A 19,112-nucleotide genomic window follows, 5' to 3' on the forward strand; every position below is an offset into this window, starting at 1 on the left:
GGAAGGGGTGGGGTGTTCACTGTCCTGCATTTCAGGGCTGCTGAAAGTACTCAGCAGAGGCCTGAAGAGACTTCCACATGAGGATAAACCCAGCTGCGGGTGAGGTCTGGTCCTTCCCCTCAACGCCCCACGACAGAGTTCCAACTGCTAGTGATCTGTCTCTCTGAAAACACAGAGGTGCTGCTGGAGACAGAGGAAAGGCAGACATTGACTTTAGCAAGAACCTAAAGTTAACAAGCTCCCTGTACAAATCCTCAGCTTCTTCCTTCCCTTCCACTCCCTCTCCCTCCTTGGCCCACTTAAGCCCAGGGGGAACGGGAGAGAGGTAGGTGACAGGATCTGATGGCAAAACCCCAGGGTCTCCTGGCCCCCAAGCAAATGTGAATGCAGCCTTAGGAGTGGCAGTCCTTTGGGGATGGGAAATGCTGCTGCAGACAGTGATGGGGTTTATTGCACTCTGCAAAGTTCCACTTGAACAGGAGGATCCAGAGCTGATCCGTAATGAGATTATGAAACTGCTGAATGATAGTCCTGGCCTTAGAGCTGTGAACCCAACCTCCCACCCCCGCTTCTCCATCAGCAGGAAGAAACTATTTTGGGGTTGAGCAAACCAGACCACAAGAGCTGGTAGAACAAACACAACCCCTCTCTCAATTTCCTTCCTAAAGGTGTTTGCTTGCTTCACTCTAGGAGGAGCCTGGGTACCAAGACTCAACGCAGCACCCCTGGACACTGCCATACCGTGTGTGTTGAAAAAAGAAAAAACCAAAGGAGCAGGATAATGGCCTATGAAAAGAGCCAGGAATTCCAGCATGTCACCCACTCAGAGGCAGGGGTTAGAAGTGGACAAAAGAACCAAGCTGCCATCACAGGCAGTACCAAGTGACACAGTAGAACCAGCTGTGGGTAATCAGCTCTTGCCCACTGGTTCTGAATAAGCTGATTTTTCTGCTGACTCAAGCCTTAAGACTGCCACAGAGTCTTGGGACCTTGCCCCTTGTTAAAGAGACACAGAGAGAAAGAGTACACAAGTCTTGTGGTGATGGCCACATCTCAGTAGCCTTCATCTATTCATTTCTAAAAAGGCCCTGGATGCAGTGGTTTCTCCCAGTCTCAAGGAACCTGGGGTCTAAGCAGAGAACTGGCTGATGATGGAAAAAGATGGTGGCAGGGAGAGGCTCTGCACAAGCATGCTCTGAGCCAGGGTACTAAGAATGGGGAGGATGGGCCAATCACACAACCAAGAGAAAGGGACAAAGCCAGATTCTAGGTCAAGAATTTGAGGTAGGTGTCAGGAACTTGTCCCCTTGAAATCACTCTGTCTGCCATTATTCCTCTGTCCTTCCAAGCCCCCAAAGAGGCTCTGGCTTGCTGGTAGCAGGTGTTCTGAAGCACTCAGGGGGAGAGCAGAGGAGTAATCTGCCATCTTTAGGTGGCCCCGATTGATATGACACCACTCTTGAGGGTGCACTCACATTTCCTGTCCTATTAACAAAGACCTACTACCAAGCTTGGCTAACGCTTACCCACTCTATACTCTTGTCTACAGTATCACCTTCACCTAGACTATCCTGTCCACCTCCTGCCCTCCATATCACCAACCCTAGCCCAGCAGGGAGGCCACACACCTATCTCAGGAGGGAGGAGCCTCCCTTGAACAGTTCAGCCAACCAACTCCCAAGAAACGTCTACTCTGCAGCTACTGCATTTAATTAGCATCTTAGAGTTGTGCATCCCAGAGGTGGGTATGTATTACCAGGGATTGTTTATGAACTTTCAGGTTCCACCTAACCTGATCACTCAGGCACACTGTAAGCAAGCAACAGGAGCCCAAGTTGGGGTAATTTTTTAATTTGCATTTGTCTATGTATCCAAGTATCACATGAATATATTCTCCAAAAGTTTATAAGTCTAATCCCCAATTCTTTTCATAAAGGTCCACACTGATAATCATTGGGTGCTCATCATCCCAGGCTTTCAAGAATTTACATATACATGAACATATACACATCCAGGTCTCTTTTTAAGCACAGCGGGATGATCCTGTATTATCTGAGCTCTCCAGGACAGTTCACACATCTTTTCCTTCTCCAGTAGCCTATCATATAAGCATAGCATAACCTCACCCCTACACATGGTCTCTTAGGTCATTTTTTAAAAATCTTTTGTTCCATCACAAATGATGCTGCAATAAACATTTTTCTGCCTCTTCATGCACATGCATGAGCAACTGTCTAAGCCAAATATTTGGAAGTGCAAGTGCTAGGTCAAAGGGACATGTTTTACACAGGGTGTATGTCTATGAATCTGGACATGTCTAATTTATACTCCTGCCCACTGTATATGAGCACCTGAGAATCTCTCTGTGCATGAGAGTTAGGGAGAACATGAGGTCTCTGCCTGTCTCAGCTCTCTGGGTGTGCCCTCAATGAGATAACTTCTCCATGGTCTGCACTACCCATGCCTACAGAGCCACAGATTAGCATAACTAGATGTACACAGAGGTCATCCAACCCCTATTTAATGGTGGCTCTCAGACCATTAAAAAAAGCCCATTGTAATGGCAGTAATGACATACAAAAAGGAATAAAGTCGCAATGGTGACAAGAATAAGGTTGGGGAGGCAGTAATGAATGGGAGGCTACAATTCATTTCTTGAAGTTAAAGAAAACAGAGTATAAATGGATGAGACAATACTGGAGGAAGCTGCTGCCTGGACAGTCAGTGGTCTACATAAGGTGAGCACAGACACATCAAGGAGCCCAAGAGAGAAGCTGGGTTCTGAATAACAGGTACAGAGGACAGGAAGGAAAATGAAGCTAAAAATTAAAATCAACTTAAGGGCTGTCTACAGAACAACTGCACTAATTGGCTCCATCCACTCTCATATCCCAGAGGCAAGCACTTGATGCCAGGTGAAAACAGGAAGTTGGCCTCCAAAAATACTAAACCAATGGATTAGAGCAGAAGTTGGCAAACTTTTCTGACAAGGGCAAAAAAGCAAATAGTTTTGGCTTCACAGGTCATACAAAGTCTCTAGCTCTTATTAGTCTTTATTTTGGGGTGGGAGTTAATGCCCCTAGAATGCCAGTCAAATGGCATCCCTCAAGCAAAGCCTGCCAGTCAGTAACCTTCTCTCCATATCCACAGTCCCATATAGTGCACATTTGGGACAGAGGCCTACTGTTGAAACAGACCCACCAATGTGACAGCGGCAGGTGACGATCACATGAGTTCACAAGAATATCAGCCTGGTGCTTCCTTTATAAAAAACAATTATTAGCATTTATTAGTTTGGGGGCCGATGGGGCTCATTGTGACATGTACATATGTACTTATAATGTATCTTAATTAGAGTCACCATCTCCATCAGTCTCCCCCATCTTAGGTTTTTTTTTTTTTTGTGGTACTCAGTCTTGAACTCAGGGCCTCATACATGCTAGGCTTGCTAGGCAAGCACTCTACACTTAAGCCACTGGGCCAGCTCTGTTTTGTATTGTGTTTTTCAACATACAGTCTCAGAACTATTTGCCTCAGGCTGGCTTCGAGCTATGAGCCTCCTGATCTCTGCTTCTTGAGCACCTAGGATTACAGGTGTCAGGCCACCAGCACCTGGCTTAGAACAATTTTAACAGGTTTCCTTGTTCTATTTTCATGAACATATACAACTTGTACACAGACCACATTTGCCCTCTTTCACCCTCTCCATTCTCCCTCCCATGGCCAGGAGCTGTTTTACCATCCTGTCCTTTATTCTTTTAAGTGTATATTGATTGTTCAAAGGGATTTCGCCTTGGTATTTCACACACATATATACAGTACTTTAATCAGACTAACCCCCTCCATTACTTATTCTTTCTCTATCTCCTTGTTTCCCCATCATTCAACAACTTTCAATGGATTTCGTTATACTATCTTCATACATAGATGCAGTATTTGTTTGTTTGTGACTCTGGGCTTCGTGCTTTTAAGAACAGGTGCTCTACCACATAAACCACACCTCCACTTCCTTTCACTCTGGTTACTTTGGAGATGGGGGGTCTTGCAAACTATTTGCTCAGGCTGGCCTCAAACCACAATCCTCCCAATCTCAGCCTCCCAAATAGCTGGGATTACAAGCATGAACCACGAGTGCCCAGCAACAGATGCAATGTATTTTGATATTATTCATTTTCTTTTCCTCTCTTGCCCCCCCCAGACCCTCTGACAGACCCACTATTACAATCATGTTCTCTCTCTCCCTCTCTTTCTCTCTGTGTATACATATGCATACATATGAATATATATAAGACACCATATATGTATTTATGTACAGAATCATCTTTTAGGTCTAGCTTCCACATATGAGGGAAAACATGTGACTTTTGTCATCTTATGGTGCTTCGTTTTTAAGTATGAATGAACTACTGTGCATCAGAGACGCAGAGTAAAACAGCAGCCAGAAAAAGAATGACCAAGATAAACAACCAGAACCAGATCCCAGAGGAAATGAAATGATTTCAGGGTCAGAAGATAATTTTTAAAACAACTCTAATTAGCGTGCCAGAGAAATTCAACCCAATTTGGCCCCTGTAAAACAAAAGATGCTACGAGAATGAAATAATCAGAGAACCAGAGAAAGGAGAATTAAAAATATCATTTTCAAATTAATACCTTCACTAAAAGGTCTGGAAGATAAAGTGAAGATGCTCTATCAGACTGTAGAAAGAAATGACATACATGAAAAAAGTGAGACAAGAGAGAAACACACAGGACCGATAAGTCTTAATAATAAATAAGATTTCCAGGGCTAAGGATATACTCAGCAGTAGAGCTAGCATGCTTGAGGATCTGGGTTCAATCCCTAGCACTAGGGGGGGAGGGGGGCAGAGATTTCAAGCAGAAGGAAATGGAGGGAAGAAAATAAAGAGAAATAGAAAAAATGTTCAGCAGGCGCCAGTAGCTCATGCCTGCAATGCTAGCTAGTCAGGAGGCAGAGATCAGGAGAATCGAGGTTTGAAGCCAGTCTAGACAAATAGTTTATAAAACCCAATCTCGAAAATACCCAACACAAAAAAGGGCTGGTGGAGTGGTTCAAATGATAGAGTGCCTGCATAGCAAATATGAGGCTCTGAGTAGAAACCCCAGCACCACCCACCCAAGAAAAAAAATGTTCAAAGCAGAATACCCTAAAATTTAATCATTCAAGAGTGCCCACAGCAATGAAAGAGAAAGAAGGAAAACCCAACCTAAACAGCCTTACAAATTTTCAGAAAACCAAAGATCAAGAAAGTATACAGCATACTTCCAAAGAAGGAAACAAAACCAAAACAAAAAATCTAAGTTCCCTATGAAGAAATGAAAATCAAACTGGCATTAGCAACAATGGATGCTTGGTCAATAGATCAATGTCTTTAATGTTTTGAAGGAAAATAAATTTAAACTCTGTATTCAGTTAAACTATCAATCAAAAGTGACAGAAAAATAAAGGATTCAAAGTTTACTTCCCACATACTCTTTCTGAGGAATTATTTAATAATGTGCTTTAGGTAATCAAGGGAGTGTAACAGGAAAGAAAACTGCATAGAATCTAGAAAACAATGGATCTGACCCAGGAAAGTTTTAAAAGGAAGTCTCCAGTTGAGAGCTAAACAGCAGGCCTAGAGAACTGCCTGTCCAGATTGCAGAATCAGGAAAGAGCTTTCTGCAGTATTGCCAGAAGGAAGGAAATAGCACCTGATGAATTATCAACCAAGCAGATGGATCTTTGTAAGAACAGAAAGTAAAGGTACATTTTTCTTTTAGCCACAATGAAAAGAGAGGCAACTTCTGGTTGCCTATGTGACAAAGGAAAAACTGATAAAATAACAGGTCAAATACCGAACAAAAAAAAAAGGCAGCATCATTTGCAGGAATTGCTGGAATGTAAGAAAAGAGAATTCATTTGACTTGGACATCAGAAGTACTCTTTTTTGAGTGGCCTGGGGATTAAACACTGGGCAGGCAGAAAAGAAAACTAAAATCTTGAACATGTAGCAAATATGAAAATGCCACAATAGCATAAACATAGCCTACTGGTTTTCAACTTAGAATCAACTTACAGACAAAGCATAAAAGATTTCATGACCATCCAACAACAGGGCATAATGATAGCAAGAAACAAAAGGACAGTGGTGGAAATTAGGAGATAGTAGAAGACAGAAGAAGCAATGAAAAAATTGGGGATACTGATATTTTTACCAGTCAGCGATAAAACCTACAGTAGATGGAATAAGGATTAAAGCTGTTAGGATATTTAGGATTCTAAAGGCACTAAAAAACAAATCAATAACAAAAACTGAAAGTAATCCTAGCTGCTTAGGAGGCAGAAATCAGGAGGATTGAGTTAGAGGGTACCTCAGGCAAACAGTTTGAGAAACCTGATCTTGAAAATACCTAACACAAAAAGGGCTGATGGAGTGGCTCAAGTGGTAGAATGCCTGCCTAGCAACCATGAGGCTCTGAGTTCAAACCCCAGCATCACAAAGCAAAAAAACACTGAAAGTAGAGAAGAGGGGAGAGGGAGGACAGAAGGAAGAATACTTCATTTTCTTAATAAACTAAGAAAGAACTCAAACAATAAACAAAAAATAGCCAAAAAGAAAGAAAGACCTGTATACGCATATTCTAGAACTGTATAAGCCTATGTCTAGAGGAAACCCCCAGCAGGCATGAGCCCAGGAATATTCTTAGTAGTGGCTGCATCTGGGAAACAGGGCTAGGGTAGCAGAGTGGTATGAAAGCCTGCTCCTGCCTACTATAAGCCTTTTATTGCTATTATCTTGACTCAGTAATTACATACATGACTTTTCACCCCAGAGACTGTTACTCAGAAGCCCAGAGTCTATACTTGACAAAGCTCATTAAGCAATTCCAATGAACAGTTTTATATGAGCTCTCTACTAATAAACTTTATCTCTATTCAACTTGAGACACTAAGACTCTATGATCTCATATGATAAAGAAACGCCCTGAAGTAGGCTAACCAACTATTTGATTCATGTATCAGTCAGAGAAACTGGGTCTCAGTAAAGTGACTTTCTCTGGTATGGCCCAATGGACATAAGCCTGCAGTTATTTCTCATGTTAGATGATCGTGTTGCTCTGGTAAGTGTCCTGGCTGAATCCTGTCTAGAACAACATCCCCTGTTGGTCACTGTTCAGAGAACTCTTGTCCTTTGGCTCAGCCGCAGTGAGAAGGCTATGGAAGACATACACAGGGGATGGGCTGAGCAGCCTGTGCCAATTTGTGTGGTGAAGCACCCAAAGCCTGGTACCTGGGCTTCTCTTACAATTATTGCCCAAACTGCTCTATTCTGTCAGGGTTGTCATCATCTTTGGGTGTCTTCCAACAAGGATGGGGCTCTCTTATCTTCTGGGAAGAAAAGGTCTGGTCTGACCACTCTTCTACCCCAGAGAAGTGGAGGGAGGGGTAATCATGAAGCCTGATAATTCCCCAAATTGAGGAGGAGAAGGCTGAAACCAAACACTTTCACTTTCAACAGTGGCTAAAACCAAATGAGGACAGAACCTTTCACATCTGTGGGAGAATATTCTTGTTTTGTTATGCAGTTCTAGGGTTTGAACTCAGGGTTTTATGCTTGCCAGACAGGCCCACTATCATTTGAGCTGTGTTCTTCAGCTCTTTTTGCTTTTGTTATTTTCCTGATAGAGTCTTGCATTTATGTCCAAGCTGGCCTGAGCCCAATCCTCCTATTTATGCTTCCCATAGCTGGAATGACAAGTGTGCACCACTGCACTCAACTTTTTATTGTTGAGATGAGGGCTTGCTAATTTTGTGCATGTGCTGGGTTCAAACACTCCCCACCCCTTTCCCCAGTCTTCCTGATCTCTGCCTCCTAAGTAGCTAGAATTACAGGTATGAACCACTGTGTCTGACTTCTGGAAGGATATTCTTAATCCATACAAGGACCAGCCAGTTTTTCTTAACTGTTAATTGGAAAATATACTGCATACAAATCAAGGGTATATGTAAGTATGCATTCATGAAATAGATACTACTTAAAGACCTTAGATAAAATAGAAAGAATACCCATGCACAATCCAATAAACAGAACATTACCATAAACTGTCACTCTCTCTTCCATACCCGCCCCCAAAACAACAATCGCCTTTCTGATTTGGGGGTTAATCATTTCTTTGCTGTCTTTGTAGCTTTATTACATTTATATAGCCATCCCTAAGCAGTACACTGTTTAGGTCTGCTTGCTTTTCAATTTCATATCATTGGAATCACACTGTGCATTCTGTATCTTGCTTTTTTTGCCCTCCCTGGTGAGATTTATCCTTCATTGGTGCATGTAGCTGTAGTTCATTTTCACTGCCACAGAGAGGGTAGCACACTGTAGTTACTATCATTGATCTATTCTGTTATTTAAAAGTTTCTAGCTTTTTTGATCATGAACAATACTTCAAAGGAAACTCTCCTAGGAACAGCTAGTCTTTCAAAATGCTCCTCCTAAACAACTCCTCACTCCTCCCTCCAAAGGTCTGGGCTTTACCTTTATAGAAAGCATAGGATAGAAAACTCTGGCACGTGGCTAAAGTACTGGGTGTTCTCTGCAGCCAAAAAATGATGCAATTCCCAGGATCCCACCCTCTGCTCCCTGTTCTGGCCTCTCTCACACAGATGCCTGTCTCCTCTGAACCTGAGATTCCACCCCCTGCTTTGTAGCAAGCAAAACAATTGGCCTTTTCAGAGGTAGTCTGGATTTCTGAGTCACACTCCTCCCCTACTATTTCCCCCTTCTTCTTCAGGTGAGAAGAACAGAGATCTCAATGAAAGCCTCCACTGATAGACAGGCCACAGACATGAGAGCTGAGACAGCAGAGGAAGGTGACACAAGCTCTGTCCTCTTGTATGGTAGAGGAAGTCCAACCATATGCAACACCAGCCACCTTGCTCACTAGTTCCTCACTTTTGCCACCTGGCAAAGAGAGGAAGAAAGGGAAACCCACCATGGCCAGTGCCAGTCACTTTTCCCAGTTACATGCTGGAAACTATTCCCCTCAGGGCTCCCATAGGGGAAAGATGGAAAAACAAGAGTAGATAATGCAGTAATACCACTCTCAGATACATGCTGCCACATGCCAGCTGCAGTAGCAAGAGCTTTATGCACCTAATTTCTTTTTTTTTTTTTTGGAGTATTGGGGTTTGAACTCTGGGCCTAGACCTTGAACCACACCATGAGCCCTTTTACATGGAGGGTTTTTTTGAGACAGGGTCTTGAGAACTATTTGCCTGGGCTGGCTTTGAACTGCAATCCTCCTGATCTCTGCCTCCTGCGTAGCTAGGATTACAGGCATGAGCCACCAGCACCTAGCTTATGTACTTAATTTCAATTTTAGTATATATGCAGCCACAGCAAGCACTGTGCATCTCATTTCAATTGGATGTAACCATGACATCATTTCAGGAGGTTAAAGTCAGCATTTAAAAAAGGAAACCAGAAGCCAGGCGCTGGTGGTTCACACCTGTAATCCTAGCTACTCAGGAGGTAGAGATCAGGAGGATCCCAGTATAAAGCCAGCCCCCAGCAAAATGAAACCCATCACAAAAAGGAGGTGGTGGAGTGACTCAAGTGGTAAGAGCACCTGCCTAGCAAACGTGAGGCCCTAAATTCAAACTCCAGGTACAATGGTACATATCCATAATCCCAGCTACTTGGGAAGCAGAGATTAGGAGGATCATGGTTCCAGGCTACCTCAGGCAAAAAGTTAGCAAGACCCCCATCTCAACCAACAAGTCAGGCATGGTGGCCGCATGTCTGACATCCCTGCTACTCAGCAGGCACAGGTAGGAGAATCTCTGAGGCTGGCCCCAGAGGGAAAAAGTACTAGACCCTATATAAAAAAATAACTAAAGCAAAAAGGGGTTAGGGTCATGTTCAAGTGGTAGAGAGCCTGCCTAATGAGCATAGCCCTGAGTTCAAACTCCAGAACTGCAAAAAAAAAAAAAAGGAAAGAGACTAAAAGCAGAAAATACATGTATCCTTACTCTATATATTATATATATGTATATTTATTCATGTTATCTGGATCACAATAGAAAATGTACCTCTCATTGATGGCACAGACTAACAAAATGTTGCAAAAGACTTCCTTTGAGATTTCTTAACTGCCCCATTGAGGTATGTGCAATTTAGCAGAGAAAACAATTACGGCTACTTCCTTAACTTCATCTATGTCCCACCCTGGCCACTGCCTCCACCCATGATCCCAACCTAACAGCCTCCTTTCTGTTCCTCTTTCCTCCTCAGACTATGTGCTGTTCTCTCAGCCTAGAACATTCTCTTCACACTTCCCAAAAGCTCTCTACACAGCTGCTCCTTCTCATCCATCAGGTCTCACTTGGGCATTGTCTCCACTGCAGATACTTTCCTGATCCCCCAGCTTGTGCAGCCCCTTGCCTGCTCACAATCACAAAGACACTTGCTTGCTTGTTGGCTGCCTGCCTTCTCTCCAGACCTCCAAAGATAGTGCTAACACCTGTTGTACTCACCTCTACATATACCCAGCATCCACTAGAGCAGCTGGCACAGAGTAGGCACTTCACAATTGTTAAGTGAACAAGGAAATGTCCACTGAGACACGGTTCAAGTGGTACAGCACCTGCCTAGCAAGGTTGAGGCCATGAGCTCAAACCCCAGTACTGCCAAAAATATAAAATATAAAATATTTATATTTTAAATATTTTAGTAATAAAAAATGTCCCAAGTCTTGTTAGCTAATGGAAAAGGCAGGATCTGAACCCAGGTCTGTCTTGTCTGAAGTTTGCTCTTTACTGTTGCACTACACTAAAATAAATATTGGGACAGAACACAGGCGTATCAAGCTCTCAAAGCCCGCACTCTCTCCACTATGTCAGCATGGTGGGGGGCCATGAGGGGCTCATAGGAGCAGCCTCTCGTGGTCAGCCAAGAATCCAAAAGGGATAAATGAATGAGGAGACTGCAAACTCTTCAGACTTGGAGAGGAAATTTGCCAGTGACTGGAGAAATACCAGAAGAAATCAGCTGAGCACAGCATTTGTGCTGAGTTTAGGAGAGAGGCCAGCTCAGAAATAAGGGGTAGGGGGTTCACCCATACAAGTAATATTCTGGGAAGGAGGACTAGGGAAGCATCCAGAGACAGCAGACAAAGTCAAAGAAGCAATTGACCGTGCATGGGACACAGAGGGGCTGAAGTCCCAGGAACTGCACTTTAAGATGCCCCGGGTGGGCAACATTGAGTTGTGACTCAAACTGAAGATATCAGGCTCCAGAATGCTCTGCCTAGGACCTGGCTAGAAAGCCAGAGGAGAGAGCCACAGGAATACTTTGGAAACACTGCCACCTAGTGGCCATGGAATGCAGGAAAAAGAATGCAGATCAGTTTCTATCAGTCACTTACAGAGCAGCTAAAATGGGTCTGGCTGCTGGGGCTTGGAAATGGCCTTAACATGGCTCCAACCTTCAAGGACCTCTGATACCCTACATCAAATTCTTTTTTTTTAAAGTCATAACAATATGCTTATGTTTAATATAGTACTTCTCAACATGGCAAACCCTCCTCTTTTTATCTCTTATCTTTTCACAGTAACTTGTGTTCCTCCTGCCAGCACCCCAAACATACATGAAGGCAGGGGATGGCATCTTACTCATCTTTGAAACTATGGTACCCAGGGACCATACATACTCATCTTTGAAGCTATGGTAACATAGGGACCACACACCCCAGAATAATAATAGCAGCTACTATTTAATGGGTTCCAAATGCTTCTGAATACATTACCATTGGATTTGTGCATTTCACCTGTGAGACCTCCAAATGGAAATGTCATGGAGGCATTTACTTCAATTTATAAGCTGGGAGTTTTGGCAAGGCCAAGGATGGAGAACTAAAGCCAGCATCACCAGCACACAGAGAGAGGGATCTTTTTGCTGGGGTTTGAACTCACTCTTGCTAGGCAGGTGCTCTACAACTTCAGCCACATCCTAGCCCTTTTTGGCCATAGTTATTTTTCAGAAAGGGTCTTGCTTTTTTGCTGGGGACCAATTTCAACCCATAATCCTCTCAATCTCTGCCTTCTGAGTAACTAGGGTTATAGGTAGGAGCCACAATTCCTGGCCCTCCAAGTTTAATGTGCCTGTGACTCACTAAGGAATTTTCATAAAATGCAGACTGGTTTTGTAGTCTGACGTAGGGCCTGGAATTGTTTCTAACAAGCTCCTGGGTAGTGCCCACACTACTGGTCCACAGACCACATTTTGAGTGGCAAAAATCTGGAACAGGGGCCGTAAAACTATATAGTCACAGCTAACCCATGGCCTGTGTGTGTAAAACTAGCAAGCCAGGTGTGATATTTTCATTTTTAGAGGGGCAGAGGGAGAAGTCTGAGGATACTTGGGCCTCACAAAGTCTAGAATATTTACTTTGGTCCTTTACTAAAAGTTTGTCAATCCTGATTGTGAAAGTCTGGGAGCGTTGGAGGGGATTAGAGGTATGGCTCAAGCGGTACAGCCTCTGCCTAGTAAGCACAAAGCCCTGAGCTCAAACCCCAGTACCAACACAAAAAAAAAAAAAAAAAAAGAAAAAAAGTCACAGGGTATATAGCTAAACAAGGGAGAGACAGGTTCCCAGCCCTGGAGGCAACTGCTGTGACTTCCAAATTCCCAGTCCTAGTTGTGTAGGCATACCAAGCATGCATGTGTGCTAAGAAGGCAGGAAAAGAAGAGCTCCCACATGAGACTCTCAGGTGGATGGGGGTGGTTCCAAAGAAAAGGTTATGGAGACATGTGAAGCTGAGTGAGGAAGACAACCTTGGCAAGCCAATGACAACTGCCTCTTTCAGTGCTCATCTTGGAACAAAAAGCTAGAAACAGAAATAAAGGCAGTCACCATTACCACTTTTGTGCAGTGCCACAGAAGGACTGCAAAAATCAAATAAAAAGGAAACACCTGTAATCCTAGCTATTCAGGAGGCAAAGATCAGGAGGATCACAAATTCAAAGCCAGTCCAAGTAAACAGTTTCGCAAGACCCTATCTAGAAAAACCCTTCACAAAAATAAGGCTGGTGAAGTGGCTCAAGGTGAAGGCCCTGAGTTCAAACCCCAATACCACAAAAAAAAAAAAAAAGGAAACCTGTGGATTCCATAGGGTTGATCTGAGCAGCAGAACCTTCTGAACTTTGGCTGAGAGTGGGGAAGGTGAGGGAAAGGGTATGGCAGCAAAACAATGGCCCCAGAACCTGTAGTTTAGGGCCACTCTAAGCTGCATTTAGTGCCTTCTGTCACGCTTCTGCCATCCCTTGTGAAAGGACACATTTACTCAAATGTCGATGCCTGAGAAAGTAAACATAGCTGTCCACTTTCATCATCTTGAACCAATCAATCTGGTTCTCTTGCAGTGAAGACCAGGCTGCTGTTTTCTGTTCTGAAAGGTTTGCTTGTCTCACATCAAGTGTTCACATATTTTCAAAAGACAATAGCACCTTTTCATGGAAGTGTGGAAATGACTATCAAAAAGACTATGGGGCAGGGTTACCTGGAAAGCCTAAACTGCTCTTAAATGTTGGAGAGCAAATAAGCACACAGAAGGATGTAACAAAAACCACCATGTGCTCTTCAACACCAGGATTTCCTGGTTAGGAACCATTAAGGTCAACCAATCTCCTTTATGTTTCTAGCAAAACTCAGTGCATACCATATCTGACTTTGGGCACAGTATATTCTTCTTCTTAATAAATTAAAAAATGCTTGCAATCAAAAAAACCAAATCTCTGCCTATTACCCACAGGCTTCTGCCCTTCTCCAGCTTATCCTGCTGGACTATACTTTTTCTCTCTCCCATCAAAAAATGAGTTCCTTCAGAGAAGTGACTACCTTTGCAGCCCCCAGTATACTACCTGGCCCATGGTGTTAGAGTGTGATAAGCTACTGAGAGACTTATTTTCCTGCCACCTACTGACTGTGAGCTTTTGGATAAGTTATTTAGCCTTTCAAAACCTCAGTTTCAGCACCTGGGAAATCCCCTTAATAGGACTGTTTTGAGAATTAAATATGTTAATTCATGCAGAATATTTGGCATGTTGGTTAACACAACGGTAAAGGTTTAATAAGTAATTATCATTCAATTATGATCATTAAAGAAAAGATGAATCGATTATTCTATCCAGTGAATCACATTTTCTCCCCAAAACATACTACACCAAAAAAGGATCTCTAAAGCTGAGCACTATTGATAGTTGTTTGTTTGTGGGGCCTGTACTGGGCATAGGGGAATGTTTCATGGCATCCCTGTCATTTACCCACAGATGCCAGAAGCATACACACACCCAGTTCTGACAACAAAACCGAATTCAGAGATTGGAGGAAAAATCCCTACGGACCTACCTCATTGAGAACTATTATACTAGAACATGCGAATTAGGTACAGAGAGTCTGTTCACCACAGCCCCTAGTTTCCCGCTATCTCATTCTCCGCACATGCAGCCGCCTAAGCCACCACTTGCTCACCACTCAGTTGCCTTGGAGAGAACAGGTGATAGGTGCTATAGATATCATTGGAGAACTGCAACTGGAGCTCAGGGTTGCCTGTCAGGAGCTGCACCACCTGTTCTACCTGAAATGGTGTCTTCTCCAGGATCACAACAGCATCTTCTCCATCCCCAGAGTCCTCATTCACCTGTGGGTAGAAGATACCATCAGTAGTTCCAGAGCCAGAGCCACTGGTAAAGTCTGGAGAGCAGAGGTAGAAGCGCTCAGGGCCTCTGAAATCCCAGCACTTTGGATTCCCTTAAGTCTTTTTACTGGGGAAGTCTAGTCAATGGCACACATACTTCTCTCCCAGAAAAGGTACCTTAATCCAAATCCTTGTGGAAGCTACACCTTTCTTCCAAAAAGATGTGAAGTTTCTCTTTCTATTTTAGGTTTACGAGACCTCTGCCAAACTCTCCCCTCTTTAGAAGAAAAGATGAAGAAACAGGTCTACAGATTAAGTGATACGTATTCAAGGTCTCCTGAACAGTCAGTGTTAAAATAGAAACTAGAATTCCGATCTCCCCACTAACTCCTAGTTCAAAGGTTCTCATATTTAACATTTAAATGCACACTGAAGTCAAGTGAGGCTGAGAAAACCAGACAGGACACTAAAAGAAAAATAAGATACAGAGAGAGGCATGGAAGTCTAGCCCCGTCCCCTCATTCTTCCAAAGACATGAGATCCTGTTAGTATTCCTGGGGGGCCCCCCCAACCCCTGCCCTTGGCTAGCTAGGCCTCCTCACTAGCTTCAGATGGTCTCCCCATCTCTCCTGTAGCCACTGCTAGGCAGCTGAGCATAGGGTAATTAAAGTGAGCAGTGTTAACTGTTCTCCACAGAGATACTCTGCAATCCTGAAGATCAAAGATGGTAACTCATCTCCACATCTCCAGTACCTCCTCAGTCCCTAGCATGAATGAAAATTCATGGCAAGTGGAACTGGACTAACAATACCCACTGTCTCCTGTTTGGCTGAAGTCGTGTAAAGCAGAGATCTTATCTCCTACAGGCTCGACCTCATTTCCAGGGACAAGGGCCCACAGCAAAACATTCATCAACATTTGCAGAGATGTTAGCACCTTTATACATCGAATAAATTATGATGAATGGTCTGGGGTTTTAACACACGGTTTTTAATCTGATATATTCTATAAGGGCTAGTAGCTATTTTGGGGGAAGAAATGAGAAAAATCAGACCTAGATGTGTTCATTCTCTAAACTGCAAGAGCAATTTTGTCGCACCAAGAATTGCACTTCGCCTTCCCCCAAAAATGTAAGTGGTATTTCCCAGACCGGATACAGAAAAAAAAAAAAAAATCCGCTTAGGAGGCGATGATTGGCTCCCTCCTTTCCGCGTCTCCACCCAGGGTTGCTTAATAGTACCTTCCCGTGCAAGAATATGATTTTGTCCCGCGCAGACTCCTTCAGCACTTTTTGCACTCTAAATCCGGAGAACGGTAAGCGCACCGGGGCAGAAGTACCATTTCCAGTGCCGTCTTCCTTTTCTTCTGGTCTTGGAGCTTCTGCCTCCTCAGCGTCCAGTTCGCGCTTTCTCTTGGGTTGAGGCGCTACGTCCGCCATGCTGCCCTCGAGGAGCTGTGCGCCTGCGCCCTCGAGTCGCTGGCCCCGCCCCTCGTAGCTGCTCCTCACGGACTGCGAGGCTGCGACTCCAACTCCCGGCGTGCTCAGCGCGGCCTTGGCTGGAACTCTCATTCCCAGTGTGCCCCGTGCTGCAACGCGCTTCCGCTGGTGTTCGCGCGTCTTCGGAGGGTGGTGGTTCTGCAACACTGTAGTCTGGGTTACAGCTCTTGACCTGCTTGAGGTGCCGGCCAGCCTAAGGGAAGGGAAAGGAGGGTAGCGAGTCCCTAAAAAGGCGGGCTAGAGGTGGGTGCGCTGTGGAGAGGGCGCACCGGCCCAGGGCGAGAGGGGAAGACCCGGTTGGGCGCTGTGTCAGCGGGTCGTGGAAAGAGTGTTTATAAAACAAATCTGTGAGACTTTTCTTTTTTTTCCGGCGGTACTGGGGTTTGAACTCAGGATCTCACCGTAGCTAGGCAGGCGCTCTACCACTTGAGCTATTCCGCCAGCCCTTTTTTGTGTTAGGTGGTTTCAAGAGTGTCTCCCGAACAGTTTGTCCCGGCTGGCCGCTAATTGCGATCATCTTGGTATCGGCCTTCTGAGTAGCTAGAATTGCAGGGTGAGCCACGGGCGCCTGGCGAGCCTCCCTATTTCTTGATCGGTTTTCTTACAGCGAATACTTACACCATTTCCATATTTCTTCTATTTTTGTTACTTTACTAAGTTTGGGGAGAGAGGCGGTACTGGGGTTTAAATTCAAGGCTTTGTGCTTGTTAGGCACGAGGCGCTGTAATACTTAAGCCACGCCCCCAGCCCCTATTTTACTAAAATTCTTTATGGTGTTTTCTTTTTGTTTTTTTTTTAATAGATGGCATTTTTTGGTTGAAAAGAAAGTTAAGCCAGGGGTATCTTTCCATGACTCTCACCGGGCAGGACCAATTTGCCTGTATTTCTGCCATCCTACCCTTTTTTTTTTCTTTGACCAATACAATTTTTGATTTCTGATTTTGTAGGATTTTTATTATTTGACAGATCTAAATTTTGTCAAGGTTTGATACCAAGTTTTAGCCAAACGTTTTTGCTAGTACATTTTATTTCTCTATACCCGGAAGCAATTTCCAACTAAGATAGAAATCAAAAGATTTCTGTGTTCCAGATTGAGATTTGTTTGTTTCTGAAATAGTTTAATAAATTAGTTTCTTCCTTTCTGAGTATATAGTTCCATGTTAGCTTAGGAAAGAAAGCAAACAAAGAAAAGCTATCACACCATCAATACAGCCAACTCTCTTATCTCTGTGTGTTCCACATCCAATATTCAGGGGGAAAAAAATTGTCTGAACTGAACATGTAGAGACTATTTTTCTTGAGATTTCCTAAATCTACAGTATGACAACATGTACACATAAACATGTATTTATATTGTTAGGCACTGTAAGTAACCTAGAGATCCCAGTATATGGATGCATGTGCATAGGTTTTATGTAAATACACCCTTTTATAAAAGAGACTGGATTTCGATATCCTGGGGGCAGGGGTGTCCTGGGACCAGTTCCTGTGAGGATACTGAGGGACAGCTATATAAATCAAAGTTTACAAGTGACTCAAGACCAAAACAAGTCTTTCGTGATTTAGGGTCTCCAAAGAAGGAGCAAAAGATGTAGCCCTTCTAAGATCCAGATCACTTGTTTTTTGTTGTTTTGTTTGTTTTGCAGTACTGGGGTTTGAACTCAAGGCCTACACCTTGAGCCATTCCACCAGTCATTTTTTTTGTAATGGGGTTTTTTGAGATAGGGTCTTGGAAACTGTTTGCCTCAAGCTGGCTTCAAACTTCAAACAATTTAAGGGCAAAGCCTGTATGAACACAGTTCCAATTTCCAAAAGAAAGTGTTAGCAAAGTGAATCCTGTAATTTATAAAATATTAATATACATGGTAAAGTTGAGTTCCTACCAGGAATGAAAAGTGGGTTTAAGACCAGAAAATCTTGTGTTACTCACTACATTAACTGTTTAAAGGAGAAAAAACAAAACTCATCTTACTAGATGAGGAAAATTTAGATTAAAATGAAAAAGAAAATCCACTCAAAATAAGTAAAACTCTTAGCCAAGCAGAAACAGCAGAAAATGCCTAACCTGTTAAAAAATATGTACCAAAAAACCTACAACAAACACATTTAATAGAAAAATGTTTGAAGCATTTCCTTTAAGGAATGAGACAGTGGTTGTTATTGTCATTTCTTTCACCACTTCACTGGAGATCCTAGGAAGCACAGAAAGACAAAGAAGGAACTAAAATTTTGGTTTTGCTTTGCAAATTATATAACTATTTATAGAAAACCCAATAAAATCTAAAAAATCTTGTAGAATAAATAAGCATGCTGATTGACATTAGGTCAATATATGAAATAAATTCCCAGTAATAGATAAGAATATATATATTTAATACACACACACACATATAATTTGATACCTATCCTTTATAATAGCAACAAAAAATATGAAGTGCTAAGGAATCTGAAAAGATGAGACCAACCAATGTGAAAAACATACAACTTTACTGAAATACATTTTAAGACATAAATGGAGACATACCATGTTTATGGCTAAGGAAGACTATCATAAAAACGTCTGGCCAGGCATGGCAATGCACAGCTGTAGTCCCAGCTACTAAGGTGGCTGGTATGGTTTGAGGCCAGCCCTGACAAAGTTAGTGCCAGACCAAATCTGAAAAACAAACTGAAAAAAGAACTGGGGGTGTTGCTCAAGTGGCAGAGCGCTTGCCTAGCAAGCAGGAGACCCTGAGTTGAATCCTCACTACCCTAAAAAAAAAAAAAAGCTGAATAAACTATGCAAAAAGTAAGGAATAAGAAAGTCAAAATGATAGAAGAATAAGGAGAGTAGGTAGAGTTGACATGCAAGCTACCAAAGCATATTAAAAATAAGTGGTGGTACCAACATGGGGATAAATGAAGATTCAAAAA

General features: G+C 43.1%; 1 protein-coding gene across 2 annotated transcripts in view; it reads right to left on the minus strand.

The window, feature by feature from the left end:
• Window positions 1-16,384, minus strand: part of Dcps (decapping enzyme, scavenger) — a 40,717-nt gene extending 24,333 nt beyond the window's left edge. Inside the window, exons 1-2 of one of the 2 annotated variants that reach the window (XM_074066395.1) lie at window positions 15,942-16,384; window positions 14,536-14,704 (exon numbers count right to left, since the gene is read on the minus strand). In XM_074066395.1, the coding sequence (XP_073922496.1) occupies window positions 14,536-14,704; window positions 15,942-16,271 (499 nt within the window). In that variant the 5' untranslated portion in view covers window positions 16,272-16,384. The remainder of the gene's footprint in view (window positions 1-14,535; window positions 14,705-15,941) is intronic. The other variant, XM_020182706.2, reaches the window with a different exon arrangement.
• Between the last annotated feature and the right edge of the window lie 2,728 nt (window positions 16,385-19,112).

The sequence above is a fragment of the Castor canadensis genome, chromosome 2, assembly GCF_047511655.1.
Source record: "Castor canadensis chromosome 2, mCasCan1.hap1v2, whole genome shotgun sequence".
In the NCBI taxonomy this organism is placed as follows: Eukaryota; Metazoa; Chordata; class Mammalia; order Rodentia; family Castoridae; genus Castor; species Castor canadensis.